Source organism: Rhinolophus sinicus, chromosome 3 (assembly GCF_057876585.1).
Source record: "Rhinolophus sinicus isolate RSI-liver-muscle chromosome 3, RSI-T2T, whole genome shotgun sequence".
Lineage (NCBI taxonomy): Eukaryota > Metazoa > Chordata > Mammalia > Chiroptera > Rhinolophidae > Rhinolophus > Rhinolophus sinicus.
This window is the reverse complement of record NC_142503.1, coordinates 94,135,267-94,151,980: the sequence shown is the minus strand read 5'-3', so window position 1 is coordinate 94,151,980 and position 16,714 is coordinate 94,135,267. Positions and strand designations below refer to the sequence as shown.

The 16,714-nt window shown below is 40.9% G+C and overlaps 1 protein-coding gene across 3 annotated transcripts in view; it reads left to right on the top strand.

The window, feature by feature from the left end:
* LOC109460015 (general transcription factor II-I repeat domain-containing protein 2) overlaps positions 1-13,148 on the top strand; it is a 372,825-nt gene extending 359,677 nt beyond the window's left edge. For all 3 annotated transcript variants that reach the window (XM_088796794.1, XM_019755013.3, XM_074328446.2), the window contains 6 exons: positions 2,998-3,060; positions 7,249-7,326; positions 8,228-8,311; positions 8,808-8,991; positions 9,572-9,600; positions 11,335-13,148. In XM_088796794.1, the coding sequence (XP_088652920.1) occupies positions 2,998-3,060; positions 7,249-7,326; positions 8,228-8,311; positions 8,808-8,991; positions 9,572-9,600; positions 11,335-12,938 (2,042 nt within the window). In that variant the 3' untranslated portion in view covers positions 12,939-13,148. The remainder of the gene's footprint in view (positions 1-2,997; positions 3,061-7,248; positions 7,327-8,227; positions 8,312-8,807; positions 8,992-9,571; positions 9,601-11,334) is intronic.
* Positions 13,149-16,714: the final 3,566 nt, after the last annotated feature.

Genomic DNA, 16,714 nt, shown 5'->3' with positions numbered 1-16,714 from the left:
CTATCACTCTCTTTGTTTCCTGATCTGCAATTCTGTTTAAAGCATCTGGATGTAGAAGTGATGAGAAAACTTAGCACCACGGCCATTGTTACGGATACCAGGATGGGAAAGAACCCAAGCAGTGCTCAGAGAGTTAGGAGAGTCAGCTTTATTATGCCAGCGGGCTCAGCGGGATCCTTCCCAAAAGACTGAGCCCCTAGCAAGGTTTTGAGCAGGTTTTTATGGGTTGGGGACTTCTTTGAGTTGGGCAAGGGGTAGGTGTCGTCTGGTGATTGGCTCGGGCTGTGGCTTGGAGGGGAGTATGCGGAAGTGGGCTGGGGCTTAGGCTGGGGACTTCTCTCTCCGCTCAGGGCACCATTTTAGCTCAGTTCCACGTGGCAGGGAACCATGTTAGGTCAGTTTCTCCCTCACCATTTGTTGCTTTATTTCATTGTGTCTTCTTGATAGGCATGCCAAAATTCTTTTGAACAGAGTTGGAAAGGACTTTAGGAAATTCTTGAATTAGAACTAAAATGTAGTAATACTTCCCTCCATTCGTGTATAGATCTTGAGCATTGTATTTAAGGCCTGAACCCTTAAAGTGGTTTATAAATGTCCATCAACATTAACAAAGGAAACTTCCTCACCAAACCTAGAGGCATGGAACGTCTTTGTCAGTTTATAGGCAAGATGATCTTGCTTTTAGGAACTGTATATCTATCTTAGTATCAAAATGATTTGTACTTTTTCTCTTAAGTCAAAAGTGTTCTCCAGGAAACTGATTTGCAGTCATTTTAACAGCTTCTCTTTTGACTTGGGGGTGTCTGGAGTTCTTCATTGTGGAGGACGGTTCCAACAGCCCCTGAGCAGTTTGTCCAATTCTCTGACCTAAGAGAATCTGATAGATTTTGCCAGAGAATAGACTACGATAGAGTCCGGTCTTGGAATTGTTCATTCACTCATAAAGTTCATTATTTTGAACTTATTTGCTTTAAACCAAGAAGACAGATTGATTCTGTCATTATTTAACTTCAGTTTATTTTTCTAAATTATATCTATTTTATTGTGGTTAAAAATAAAAACACACAACATATAATAACCATTAAGTATGCAGTTCACTACTGGCTGAGTCCTAAGTGTTAAGTATATTCACACTGATGTGAAACAGATCCTCGGAGCTTTTTCATCTTGCAGACCTATCCCCATTAAAAAACTTTTCTCGCGCAGCAACCCCATTCTACTTTCTATCTCTGAAGTGACTACTCTAGATGCCTCATATAAGTGATCGATCATACAGTATTTGTCTTTCAGTGACTGGCTTATTTCACTGAGCATAATGCCCTCAGGGTTCATCCCTATTGTGGCAGGTGACAGATTTCTTCCTTTTGTGTCTTTGTTTCTTTTCTTTATCTTCAAGGCAGGCTCTGACCTCTGGGTGTGAGGGAGCAGGTTATTTCTAATTCAGTTGAAATCTGTTTCTCCCTTACATTGTTTTACTTCCCTTTGTAAAGTCTGTTAAGATATTGTTTTTTTAATGGATAGATAGTATTTTAGAAAGAAAACCAATGAAAGAAACAGTTGTAGAATTGGTATTGAGTGTGGAAACAGTTGTAGGATTGGTATTGAGTGTCAGAAAAGATTTCATTGGATATTCTTTGAATTACTTTATTTCTGAAGTATATATCACACGGTAGTGGGAAGCCCATTTACAACAGAGTTGTTCGTTTGATTTTTTTTTTTACTTTTTATTTTGAAATAATTATAGATTCCCAAGAAGCTGCACGAATAGCACAGAGAGGTGCTGTGTACCTTCACCCATTTTTTTCCCAAAGGTTACATCTTATATCACTATAGTGCGCTATCAAAACAGCTAAATTAGTTTTGAGTTTTAGTCTTTTTTTTACTAACAATTAATGTAAGCTTTGCCAAATCTTTCTAAAATGAACCAGAGTTAATGAGATAATCTAGCTAGGCTTTTGTCTATATGTGGAACTTAATGTACAGAGGGTGCCCAAAAAATGTATGCACATTTTAAGAAAGGACAACTGTATTAAAATTGTAATACTCAATATATACCGATAACAAAAGATGAATACAAGTCATGTTTGACTTCTGCAGTTACAAGAGGTGCTCAAAGTGGTTACCATCAGCATCCAGACACTTCTGATTGCAGCGAACTACTGCTTGAGTAACATCGACCAAAGTGTCCACTTGTATACATTATTTTGGGACTCCCAGTATGTGTCATAATTCTCGTCCACCAGAAAACTCGATTATGCTTCCGTATAATAACAGACTGAACCCTCCCGGGGCTGCTGGCAGGATAAGAGGGGAACTATTAACTAAAGCAAATGGCTTTTTTTTTTTTTTTTTTTTTAGATTTTATTGGGGAAGGGGAACAGGACTTTATTGGGGACTTTTTTTCCAAGTCAAGTTGTTGTCCTTTCAATCTTAGTTGTGGAGGGTTCTGTTCAGCTTCAAGTTGTTGTCCTTTCAGTCTTAGTTGTGGAGGGCGCAGCTCAGCTCCAGGTCCAGTTGCCGTTGCTAGTTGCAGGCGGCAGAGCCCACCATCCCTTGTGGGACTCGAGGAATTGAACTGGCAACCTGTGGTTGAGAGCCCACTGGCCCATGTGGGAATCGAACTGGCAGCCTTTGGAGTTAGGAGCACGGAGCTCTAACCGCCTGAGCCACCGGGCCGGCCCACAAATGGCTTTTTTTATCCTAGTAATTCCTGATGACAACAAGAAAATACTATGACCACATGATGTGGGTAACTCCATGTTACTTGATAATATCTGAAAATTTCTTATCTCTCCTTATCACTTATAAAATTATCCTGTATTACCCTGTTATCCCTTTTAAAATTAAAATTACTTTATCCTTGTACCTATATGTTTACTACGTATGAAATGTATTTAAAATGCCAGGATAAGCTACTTTTTTGGTATAGGAGCAGTAAGATGTTGGAACATGAGAATACATAATAATGAATGTCATTTTAGAAATTTTTTTTTCAAGATTCTACTCAGCTTGTCCCTTCAGAACCGTGTGAGGACCCTGAAGCTGAGGTGAAAATTGAAGGTCAGTTGCCAAAAGCCTCATCACATTCACTCTGCTAAGTATAGTTTTCATTTCTTGTTAAAGGATTATTGTGGGGAAAAGACAGAAGTCCACGTTTGTGTGTGTGTGTGTGTGTGACCAGAACAGCCCGGTTCCCATCAAGTACCCAGTACTCTAGGCATTTTAGACAACTAATTAGGCCATGCAAATTAGCACTGAGCCACCTGGGACCAAATTGTGCTGTCCAAGTGAGGAACAAATGAAGAGGACAGGGTGGGGGAGGGAAAAGGGAAGGAAAGGGCTTGTTCACTCAGAAACAAATTCCCGCTCCTCCTGGAGTGTGAGAGACGAGTTCAAAAATAACAACTGATCAGGCCTGAAATCAGCGAACTCAGTTTAAGTGCAAATATCTAAATGAAGTAAAGTTCAAAGTGTGATTTGAAATAGATTTATTTTTTATGATCCATGATAAAAGGTTATTTTTTTTTACAATACAAACCAACACATAATCATTTGGGGTTTTTTGTTCATATGCTTGTTTAAAAACTACATCCAATAGTTAGAAACATATTCTAAGGATATTCTTTGCAATCAAACGTTTTTTAAAATATTTTTGACTTTTCATAGAAATGAATGAGACCCTTTATCCTGGGATTTGTGGATTTTCAGCCCTAAATGTTAAAAGAATGTGCCTGTTTTCTTTCATTGTGATCCATTTAGTAATCTGCTAAATAATACTTTTATCTCTGCTCCTGGAATATGAGCAATCTGTAATGTCTTCCTAATATGACAAGTTATTTTATTTTATGTGTCTAATACTGTTATGAGGTCTCAGAATTAATGTTACTAGGTATGTAATTCTATCCTAGCATTTAATAAAATCTCACTCGTCTGTCAGATGAGATTTTGACTTAGTAAAATCTGTATTATAAAATAGCATTAAATAATTGCAATTTATCATTTTTTTCCATCAGAAACATGATTTAACAAGAAGACAGTAGTATTTGGATTATAGTAGTATTGGATTATATATATACAAATTATGCTTTTAAAATAAACATTTATCCCCTCAAAGTTGTATTTACTTTTTTTTTCTGAGTGAGTGCTTTTTACTTGGAGATAATATTACTTCACTTGAAACATCACAGCATCTGAGCTGGTTTTGCTGTGATTGGGGGAATTTTGCAACTGAGTGGATGTTTCCACCCTGATTTGATTCTTATGTTGTACTTCATTTATTTGAATTCTAAAAATGGGTTCATCAAGTTGATTGCTTTAGGGGGAAAAAACCTTTCTTATCATTATTTATAACAGTGAAAAAGGGGGTGCAATCTAAGTGCCCAACAGTTAGAGAATGGGTCGTGGTGATCCATTTGGAAAAATGCTCACTGTGTGTTCAGTGAGAAACAAAACTGTCTAGTTCAAGACAAGTTATACAGGAAACAGAAAAAGACCAAAGGAAATCACAATTTATAGTATAATCTCAATTTTGTTTAGAAAAATTAGTACCTATAAAAAAGAAGAAAATACCAAAAAAGAAACTATACCAACAGTATTGGTCTTATGTGGGATTTTACTTATTTTCCTTCTGCCTTCACTATTTCCCTAATTCTCCACAGGAAGTATATATATATATATATATATATATATATATATATGTATATGTATATATATGTGTGTGTGTATATATAGATATATAGATACAGATTTTTTTTTTTTAAGGAGGGCACAGCTCGCAGTGGCCCATGGGGGGATCAAACGGCAACCTTGGTGTTATTAGCACCACACTCTAACTAACTGAGCTAACCGGCCACCCCTAAGGAAGCATATCTTAAGCATTAAAGGGGAAAATTCAGGTGTCGATGGCGTCTGTGCAAATGGACAGCCTTCCTGCCATGCTTTAGCCCTGACAGCTTTGCTGGAAATTATGTGTGATGCCATCAGGGTAACTGAGCCCAGAGGAGGTGCTTCCAGTCCTGGGAGGATGTCCCTGACCCACAGATGGATTTCCCACCAGTGAGGATGGATTTGTGCTGATTCGCCTGTACTTGAAGTCCGTGGGGCCTGGGCAGGTTTATGGATGAAATACGATGTTCACATGGCCCAGTTTCAGAGTCATCAGAGGGCATCAGTGGCATTAGGTCCCACTATTCTGAGCTATACATACGGTGAGATTTCTTTTCCCCTTAAAATTCCATGAAAGGAAACCCTTAAATTGCTTTTTAAAAATTTTGAGGTGAAATTAACATAAAATTAACCATTTTACAGTGAACAATTCAATGGCATTTAGTACACTCACAGTGTGGTACAACCATCACCACCTCTAGTTTCAAAACATTTTCATCTCCCCAAAAGAAATCTCCCCGTTCCGCACTCACACTCCACTTGCCCCTGGCAACCAGCAATTTGCTTTCTGTCTCTATGGATCCACCAGTTCTACATACTTCATATAGATGGAAAAGCATGTGACCTTTTGTGTCTGGTTTCTTTCACTTAAAATCATCAAGGTTCATCCATGTTACAGCATATGTCAAAACTTTCTTCCTTTTTAAGTCTGAATAATACTCTATTCTGTATATAAATCACAATTTATCCATTCTTCCATTGATGGTCACGTGGGTTGTTTCCTTAAAGTACATTTAAGACTATAAAGAGAAGAATTCCACATTAGAATCGAAGTCCAGCAGTCATGTGAACACCAGAAATGTTCTCCATAGCAGCCTCTCTGCCGTGCTGCTGGCTTGTGGGTCATCCGATTGTACAGGAAATGGAGACCAAATCACCCTTTTGTTCTGGATAGCAGTTTTTTAAAGAATTAGCTATGACTTATTTGGCAAATCACTTAGCCACCAACGAGCGTGCATCTAGCAAAGGACTCAGCTTCTGGAAGTCCAGCTGGGGCTGTTCTTATCCTTCATCTGACAAGGATTATTCTGATGGCTCAGAGTATGAGCCACATGAGCAGCATCAAACTAACTTACAAGGTAATTGAGCGGTCAACTCAAAAAGAGTCATTGTTCATGTAACACGAGTTTTAGACGAGTTAAGACTTAGACCCATTAATGAAAAATCCCATCCATTTATTTGAAATGTGCAGGGTAATTAAAATGGATTAATGCCAATTTATGCATTGATTATAATTGGATTTTCATCAATTTTTAAATTTTGTTTGGTGTGTTTTGTGACAGATTTTAGTATTTTGAGGAGTCCGTCTTAATGATAAAACATTAGCACTTCATCAGAGCATAAGGCCTCATCTTCTGGCACTCTCTCTCTCTCTCTCTGTCGATTCTGATGACCTGAATTTGGTTCTGAGTTTTCAGAGGCTCGATGAGGTTAAGTTCCCTGAAAGATTTTTCTTATCTCTAGGTGATTATAGAAGCTCACAGTAGTTTTAGTAGTCCCTTAATGTTAAACCTGACTGTTTAGAATCAGACCTTCAGAATTATTAGATTTATCAGAAAAATGAGTAACTTTGAGGATAACAGCAGCAAATTTTCCCACGTTTTCTCCAAAAATCCTGTGTTTGAAGCAGCAGGAACGCTGCAGGAAAATCTGAGGGCTTTGGTTGCTGGTGTGCCTCCTTGAGTCCTTCTGAGGTCTTGCTCTTCAGATGCAGAATCTCCAGCGCCCAAATGATTCTTCCTTCACACAACACTGGGGACTGAGCTTTGAGATCCTGGCAAAGGACTAGACAGGCTCATTTACATCTCTCACCTAGAACTTCAGGGAATGTTGTGTTTATCATTTGACCAAAAAACATGATAACGTCAACTCTGCTTTTACTACTTAACCCTGTCTGAGCCTTTCCATGACTTTGTTAAATCATTTTTCATACGATGTCTGTCTGCTACTTAAATGTCCTCTTGGGCACATTTATGTCTTATTTCCTTTTTTCCCCCTTTAAACTGAGAATAACAGCAAGGAAATATACTTTTAAGCACACTTCTTTTAAAAAATAAGTAGACTGAAGTATTGGGGCTACAAACTAAATAAAAGCAATTGTGCCCTTTTCCCCTTTTGACATCACCAATAAATTGCATAGACTCAAATATTAATTAATGCCAAGCCATCTTGTTACCCTGCAGCTAAGTGTTCTCTGGATTTAAAAAAATTCATTCTGGGCTTCTGGTCAGTGGCACTTTGACATTTTTAAAGGAGAATTGGCCTAATTTTCTGTAAGTTCTGAATTTCAATTTCTATTTTAAGGAAACACAAATTCATCCAATATTACAAGTTCTGCAGCAGGTGTTGAAGATCTTAACATCATTCAGGTGACAGTTCCAGGTATGGAAGTTTATCTGTCTTTATCATAATTTGTATTTTTATTTTGTTATGTTTTAACCATTTTATGACGTGTTAGTCTCTTGGAGTTATTATTTTCTGCTTAGTTCACCCTGTCAACAAAGGAATGCCAATTCAGGAATATAAAATATGCTGCAGATTGCCACACGCCACATATCTTGCTTGTATCAAACATTGTTAATCAGATATATTGCTTCTCCCAGCCATGGTCTGGAATTACCTGGAAAATACACGTCAGGGCAGGCGACTCCAAGCACTGGCCACCATTGCATTGGAATTAGCCACAGAGGTTAAATTTATTTGCTGCCCATCAAATAATCTTTTCTGAATAAGTATATGTAAAATATATCTGGAGAAATACAACAGAATCTAACAACAGAGATCCTCCAAGGGAGAAAACTGAGAGCTGAGATAGGGATGGAAGAGAGACGTTTCACTATGTACTATTTTATATCTCTTGAATATTGAACCACCGAGTTGCTTCAGTTATTCAAAATTAAATAGAATAAAAATTTTAAGTATTGAAAACTATTTTCTTCTAATCTTGATACATCTTATTCCTTTTACATGTCATATTGCATTGGCTAGGATTTCTATTATAATGTTGAAGAGTAGTGGTGAAAGTGGACATCCTTGTATTACATGATATTGAAAATGTTCCCGAAAGTAGTATGTTTATATAGAGTTATAATTAGGAAAATTCTGTACCATCTATAATGGCTTCCATTTACAAATTTCTAAAATGCTTAATTTTTGCTAAAACTAAACTGAATAAGCCAAGGGAAAAGCTTTTGTTATGTGCTAACAGGCATCTCTGCCATAGCTTTCTTGGGAGCAAATATATTAATAACCCTAGTTTGCTTATTTGTTTCATTATTTTTAGATAATGAGAAGGAAAGATTATCAAGCATTGAAAAGATAAAACAACTAAGAGAACAAGTCAATGACCTCTTTAGCCGAAAATTTGGTAAGTGTTTATATCGTTACATATCCAACAGTTATATATTTGAAATATTTCTTTTTAATTGAATACTTTATCTAAGAAACTGACCTTTCTGGGATCGAAATTAGTGTGTATTTTTACTGAGAAGCTTTTACATGGAAACACTAGTAATAATAATAGCAGCTATCTTTGATTAACTGAGTTCTTACCATGGCTGAGCATTGTTTTTAGCACTCAACACATGATTAATCATTTAATCCTAACAAAAACCTTTTTCAGTAGATATTATAATAATCCCTAATTAATGGATAGAGAAACTGAGTCTGTTGTACTACCCAGTGCCAATTTCAAAATCAAATTATTCATACATCATAGTACTACTGGAAATTAAATATTGGCTGATCACCAATTTTGTCACTTGATATGAGTGATTTTAAAATCCTGACATTAAAGATAAAGCATGGTTTGGGAAAAGTAAATGACAAACGCAACTAGTTTTTTGCTGTTTGTCTCATCATAGGTGAAGCCATTGGAGTGGATTTCCCCGTGAAAGTTCCCTACAGGAAAATCACATTCAACCCTGGCTGTGTGGTCATCGATGGCATGCCCCCGGGGGTAGTATTCAAAGCCCCTGGTTACCTGGAAATCAGCTCCATGAGAAGGATCTTGGATGCCGCAGAATTCATCAAATTCACCGTCATTAGGTAAGTGAGAGTCCCCTGTTGGTCATGAGCATGAACCTACAGAGCATCATTTGCCCTAGGCCAGGGGTGTCCAAACTTTTTTCAACGTTTTTCACCAAGGGCCATATGCGGTAAAATACACAAACAGCCGGGCCACTCACTCGAGGTGAAGTACTATTGCCTCACCTGGTTTATTTAAGTAAACTAAATATATTTTTGGAATTTGCTGCGGGCCAATTAAAAATGGATTGCAGGCCGCAGTTGGCCCGCGGGCCGCAGTTTGGACACCACTGCCCTAGGTGGACAAGGGGCAGTGCAGGGACTTTCTCCCCAGGAGATGGGCGGTGGGTGGGTCCCTGCAGTCAACTGCTGTGCCAGGCTGCCTCTCACACTCATTTTTTCGTATTTGCTTCTGTGAAGTGTATATCCCTGTTCCTGTTTCTTCGTGATCATGGGCAGCCTGTCTCGTTTTATCTCTCATTTTATCTCTGTGCTGTGCCTAGCAGAGTTGACACTCACAAAAGTCTGTCAAATAGAACTAAATGGACAAAAGAGGAAAAAATGAATGTTGTTGCATTCACCAATTTCTCTTTCTCTTCAGACCACTCCCAGGCCTTGAGCTTAGCAATGGTGAGTATTCGGGGTGGTGAGATCATTCCAGCCCCCCGCGGTGCAGTGTAAAGTGTCTTGGTGGGCACTCACCATGGGGGTCCATGCTTCCTGAGCCTTAGAGCAAAGCATGCTGCTCTTTATATGTATTTTATTTTTCTTAATTGTTCGAAAGTCTTTTAATTCTGTTTCTTGAGTTTCATTAGCCAGACTTTTTTTCTCGTACATCAGTTTGGTGGAGCTTGCCCCACATCGGACTGTGTGATGTGTGACGTAGCCCTTTATGGTGGGGCTCCTGTCCTAATACTGAACTACTCCATCTCAGTTGGCAGATAGTGCCTGCCTGGCCACCTCAGCCTCACCTCCTAGAGCCCCCACCCCCAAAATCCCACAGTTTCAGAACCAGAATGGGTACCACCTGGTACAGCAGGGGCTCCTGGAACCCCCACCCCCACCCCCAGTGCTGAGGTTGACATCTGTTCTGATTGAACAATGCCCCAGCCAATCTGCTGGTTAAACATTTTAAATGTCTCCCCAGGAGTCCTTGCAAGCAAGTCAGTATCCCATAGGGTGGATAAGGCAGGTGTAGAGATGTTCTCGAGAGTTTGAGTCACAAGGAAACCTCCTCATTTAAAGTCTGGAAACTAGGGGTGACCAGTTGGTTAGAGTGTGGTGCTAATAACACCAAAGTTGCCTGTTCGATCCCTGCATGGGCCACTGGAGCTGCGCCCTCCTTAAAAAAATAATAAAAAAATAAGTTGTCACCCCAATAAACTTTAATTAAAAAAAAAATCTCTATAAAAATAAATAAATCAATAAAGTTTGGAAACTAAAGTATTCTATTCAAATGCTCAATTATTACTCCTAAACCCATCTGATTGTTAAATGAATTTTTACATTTTTAACAGCTTTATTGAGGCATAATTTACATGCCAGAAAATTCACTTATGTAGACTGTACACAATTCAGTGGGTTCTATTATAGTAAATTTACAGAGTTGTGCAACTATCACCAGAATCTAATATTAGAACATTTCCATCACCCCCAAAAAGATTCCTCCCACCCATTTTCAGTCATTGCCTATTCCCACCCCAGCCCCAGGCAACCACTAAATTACTTTCTGTCTCTGCCTGCATTTTCTTAAAGTGAATTTTTATGTCTATGTTCTCTCAAAATAAAGCTTACCTGCATCGTGTCTAGGTTCTTTAAATTGAAAAAAAGTAAGTTCTGTGTAGTTCTGTGGCTATCTCCAGTGTCCTCTGTGACTCACAGCAGGTAAATCACACACCATTTGTGCTTGTTTCCTTCTCTGATTTCAAAGTTCTCTTGAGAATCAAATGAAAAAATATGTTAAGATGCAAATATATTTTCAAGTCATTCCTGTTTAAAATTCAAGTGGCAAACAGAGCTATTTTCTGAACCTCGCCAACAATATCTTTTGTTTGGCTCAGATACCTTTTAAAAAGGGGAATTAGTAGCCAACATTAAAAAGCCAGGGACCTTTTCCCTGAAAATCAATTTCCAAGTTTTGTTGAGAAATCTGGAGATCCAGCCTCAGCGGCCCGTGTTCCCTGTTGCAGCATTTTACTGGAGCTGAGTGTCAGCTGTTCCTCTTTGCAGGGATGTATTCCTCTCCAGTTAACCACGCCCCTCCCCCCACCTCTTTATCTGTCCTGTTTATCATCATGCTGTTTTTCTAATAGTAGAGGTATGAGAAAAGTGAAATATTTCTTGTCTCCATGTCTCTATCAAAAGTGGGAAAAAGAAAGATAGACCAAGAGGGCCGTGTATTTCAAGAAAAGTGGGAGAGAGCATATTTCTTCGTGGAAGTGCAGAATATTCCTACGTGTTTAATATGCAAACAGAGCATGTCTGTGTCAAAAGAATACAACCTAAGACGCCATTATCAAACCAACCACAGTAAGCACTATGACCAGTATACTGAGAAGATGCGTGACGAGAAGCTTCATGAGCTGAAAATAGGACTCAGAAAGTATCTCTTAGGGTCATCAGAAATTGTGTGTCCTGAGCAAAAACAAGTGTTTGGAAATGTGAGTCCCAATGAAACAGCTGCCATGCCGCCTATGGAAGATGTGACTGGGAACTTATGGGAGAAGTTACGTGAAAAAATCAAATCATTTGTGGCATATTCTCTTGCAATTGATGAGATTACAGATATAAATAATACCACCCAGCTGGCCATATTCATCCGTGGCGTTGATGAGAATTTTGATGTGTCGGAAGAACTTCTGGATACGGTGCCCATGACAGGTACAAAATCCGGAAATGAGATATTCTTGCGTGTTGAGAAAAGTCTTAAAAAATTTAATATTGACTGGTCAAAATTAGTAAGTGTGGCCTCAACTGGCACTCCTGCCATGATAGATGGGAACGACGGACTTGTTACAAAACTTAGGTCCAAGGTGGCAATGGTTTGCAAGGGCTCAGATCTGAAGTCGGTTTGCTGCATTATTCACCCAGAATCACTTTGCGCTCAAAAGTTAAAGATGGACCACGTCATGAATGTGGTCGTTAACTCCGTGAACTGGATATGCTCCCGTGGACTGAACCACAGCGAGTTCACAACTTTGCTTTATGAACTGGACAGCCAATATGGCAGCCTTCTGTACTACACAGAGATCAAATGGCTCAGTCGTGGGCTGGTGCTAAAGAGGTTTTTTGAATCGTTGGAAGAAATTGATTCCTTCATGTCATCCAGAGGAAAGCCCCTGCCTCAGCTGAGCTCTCAAGACTGGATCAAAGACTTGGCCTTCTTGGTCGATATGACAATGCATCTAAACACTTTGAACATATCTCTCCAAGGGCATTCGCAAATCGTTATGCAAATGTACGACTTGATTCGGGCGTTTCTGGCAAAACTGTGCCTTTGGGAAACTCATTTGGCAAGGAATAATCTGGCTCACTTTCCCACACTGAAATCGGTTTCCAGAAATGAAAGCGATGGTCTGAACTACATTCCCAAAATCGTGGAACTAAAGACTGAATTCCAGAAAAGGTTGTCTGATTTCAAACTCTATGAAAGTGAACTGACCCTGTTCAGCTCCCCTTTCTCCATGAAGATTGAGAGCGTTCCCGAAGCACTGCAGATGGAGGTTATTGATCTGCAGTGCAACACGGTACTGAAAGCCAAGTACGACAAGGTGGGAATACCGGAATTCTACAAATACCTCTGGAGTAGCTACCCGAAATACAGACACCACTGTGCGAAGATTCTATCCATGTTCGGGAGCACCTACATTTGTGAACAGCTGTTTTCCATTATGAAACTGAGTAAAACGAAATACTGCTCCCAAGCAAAGGACTCACAGTGGGACTCTGTGCTTCAGATCGCCACATGATGAAGAACGCTCCAGGCAACACCCCGCAGGGGGTAAGACTAGAATCCTCTAGGCCCAAGGGATTGTGAGGTGGGCAAGTGAATTATTAACTATTTCTGTTTTTCAGAGGTTTTTCCACTATGACTCGGAATTATAATTTGCAGTATCATACCTCTTTGTATGACATTTTATGCTTCACTGTAGTCCAGTAAAAATCAAGGTTTTCTTGTATTTCTAGTAGTTGGCTTTTCTTATGCCTGGCCTGTGTCACTTAATCGCATACCTGCTTGACCCCTGCTGGCATCTTGAGGTTTAAATCAATCAACAGAGAACAGAGAGAGATAAACAAATGTGTGTATTCATTGAGGGGCACATATGCACACACATTTATCTCCCCCCCCCCCCTGTTTTGCATGCTGTCCCTTGTGATCCAACATGATGTCAAGTTTAAGGAGAGTCGACTGGAGACATATGGACAGACTGTACTTGTCCTGCGTTATCAGCCTCTGTCGCCGCATGAGATACCGGAAAGAGAGGACTTAAAATGGAAAACACCCAAACAAATAACATTTGCCTTGAAAAGGCAAAGAAAGTTAATTTAGATTTAGAGATTGTCTTTTTGTTTTGTAACTTTATTTTAAAATAATTTCAAATTTACAGAGAAGTTGCAGAAATGAAAATAGTATAAAGAACATTTATATGCTTTTTAGCCATATTCTCATAATATTTTACCCGTTTTATCATTTGTTTGCTCTCTCCCTCTTTTATGAGTATACATGTGTGTACAACATTGCCTGTAAGTGTATAAATGAATGTCTGAGTACCTATAATATGTAAACATCATATGTGCATAATTTTTTTCTGAACCATTTGAGGGAAAGTTACATACATCATTTAAACCTAAATACTTTAGGGAGTATTTTCTAAGAATAGGGATATTCTCTTATATTACCAGGATTTAGTCACCAACTGCAGTAAATCGGACATTGATGCAATACTTTCATCTAGCTTACTGTTCATACTCCAGTTTTGTCAGTTGACGCAATAATGTCCTTTCCTCCATAGCATTTTTCCCCTGGAGGGTTGTGTTTGAAAGCATATATATGTATAGGTATATGTGTATGTGTATGTATGTACGTATGTATGTATGTATGTATGTTCTCAGTCTCTATTCATCACTGGAATTAGTGACCCAAAATTGTGAATACTTTCCAGGTTGAAAGAGTTAATCTGACTAAGGTGCAAAAAGGCTGAGAATCCTGACCCAATGACCCATTCAAAAAGCGATAGAGAGGAAGGCTTTGATAAAAGTGAAGGGAGGCTGCAGGTGGGAGAGACCAACCCCCAGGTGGAGCCTGAATGCATGTCCTTAGACACAGGGGACATGACCCAACTCCAGCAGTTCCTGTCATTGGGAGGTTGACTAGCTATAGGTGGGTCTTGCTAGCTCAGAGGCTCACTTCCTGGGGAAGGGATCCAGGATGGACTGGTTTACAATGGGAGTTGGGGGGACCAGCTCCTTGTGCACCAGAGCAGTTGTGGATCCCGAATATCAGAGGAGGGGCCCTGCATCAAGCAGATTTGCCTGGGACTCCCAGCCCTCTTGGAATTGGGGTCTCACATAATCTTCAAACAACCTGGCATGCCCCGCAGGAAAAGATTATCTCCTCATTTCATAGACAGGCGTCTGAGGCTCAGCATGGCGGAGCGGCCTGCCCCAGGCCACACACCCACTGGAGGAATCTTCAGGATTCATACCCAGGTGCACGTGACTCCGCGTTCTTCCTTTTCTAAGTGGCCACTACCTGTCATGGAGACCTAGCGGGTGTCTGTTATACAGCCTCAGCTCATCGTCTGTCATGTGTGTGCCACCCTGGTGGTTAGCCCATTGGTGACGGAAGGGACAGCAGGGTTCAGCCTGGGCTGCCTTCTTTTAACTGGACCATTCATGGGGTGCTTTGACTCAACTCCTAAGTCCCCTCGATTCCTTTACCCTGCAATGTGTGTTGGGACCAGGGAGGCTTGACCAGCAGTGTCACTCATGTGCCTGAGCCAAGACTGGGAGAAATGACTGAACGAGTGGGATGGGTTTCAGTAGTCATGGTGATGTGGTGTCTGCAAAGGGGAGCACTTAGGAGTGCTGTGGTCACAGAGATGGGGAGAGGCCCAGCCCAGGATCGGGGGGCTGGATTTGGTGGGTTCCTGTCAGTTCCTGGGGTGGGGGTGCACAGCCTCTGTCCCAAGGCCCTGTCTTCCCATCCAGGGTGGGCAGAGGAAAGAGCTGAGCACTGCTCTAGTACAGGGCCCGGAAGTGGGGCACTGCCGAGAGCTCTGGAAGTCAGGCCACATCACACTTCCTTCTCCGAGCTTCCCTCAGTCACCGCACAGCCCACCAGGACTGATGCACACGTCATGAGCTCTGCGGTGTCGGGATCATGTAGTGGGCCCAGTAGGGCCTTGGAATCAGAAAAAAAAAAAAAAAAAAAAAAAAAGGATGGATCCACCTCCCAATTCTGCCACCTACTTGCCCTATTAAACAAATCACTTCCATTTTCTGAGCCTTAGTTCTCTCGTCTGTAAAATATCTACCTGACAGGATTGTTCTCAGAACTAGAAACGATGTAAAGAACCCGGCACCATGGTTGGTCTCAAGAAAACTGTTGGCATAGACAGTGCAGGCCTAGCTCAGAGCAGGGTGCCGACAGGACATACCCCCCCCCCCCCCCCCCGCCGGAGTTCTCATCTGCTTCCCTGTGCATGGCAGAAGCCTGCAGGGGTGTCCTCCTGACCTCAGGCACACCCACCACGGGGCCTCCACGCCAGCAAAAGACCACCTCCAGGGGACCAGAAATACAGAAAAACGTGGGGGAAATGTTTGATCAGGGCTTTACCTTGAAAAAAAGTGAAAGTGAAAATTATGAAAAGTATTTTATACTGTGTTTACTTTTTTAAAAGTTATAATTGCAACTGAACAAGCAATGAGGTTGGGGTCACCTGTGGTTAATTTTTCCACAGCTTTGTATGACAGTCCTTGATGCTTAACTTTTCCAGCAAATAGGGTTCTGCAAAAGGAATTAAGGGCCCAGTGGTTTTCTCAAGGCCTCTCTCAATCATTTGATGGTCAATTATTCTCTTGAGAAGTATCTCTCCCCTTGCAGATTTTCTCTGACCTTGCCTATCCTGATGTAGCCATTTCCCTCACAGGAGGAACAGCTGTCCATGCCATCCATGGCCTTCCTGACAACCTGCACCTTTTGCAAGATTTGCAGGTCGTGTGCACCTTAGTGTCTTTGCATTTTGAGAAAGACCCACCAGCAATGCCTTTGAGTCCATGGGCTGGCAGTAATGCTGGGGTAAGTGGTGAGGATCTTTTTGCTTTCTGGTACAAACTCCTAACTAAGCAGGTTCTCCGAAGAAGCAAAAGCGCCTCCTCCCTACATCTAAATAATTTTTTTGCCAACTAACTAAGGTACACAGACAAAGTCACACCACCCGACCCCCTGACCACGCACTATGTCCACCCTTCTTCAGGAGTGTTCTGCAGTGGGGCCAGAGTTCGAGCAGGCGGTTTCTGTCCAGACAAACGGCAAGCGGGGTCGGGAGTTCCTCTTGCATTCTGGCCTTGAGCAAACTTGATCTTGACCAAGGCCAGCGCAGTATGCAACCGGACCTCGGCTCTTGGCAACTTCCCCCCCAGCAAAGCAAACATCCCGCAGTCCCGATTCTAGAAATACCCACAAGGACGAAGCCCAGGAACCCCCAACCCTGCCCCCAACGGCGTCTCTGCAGAGCCTCTG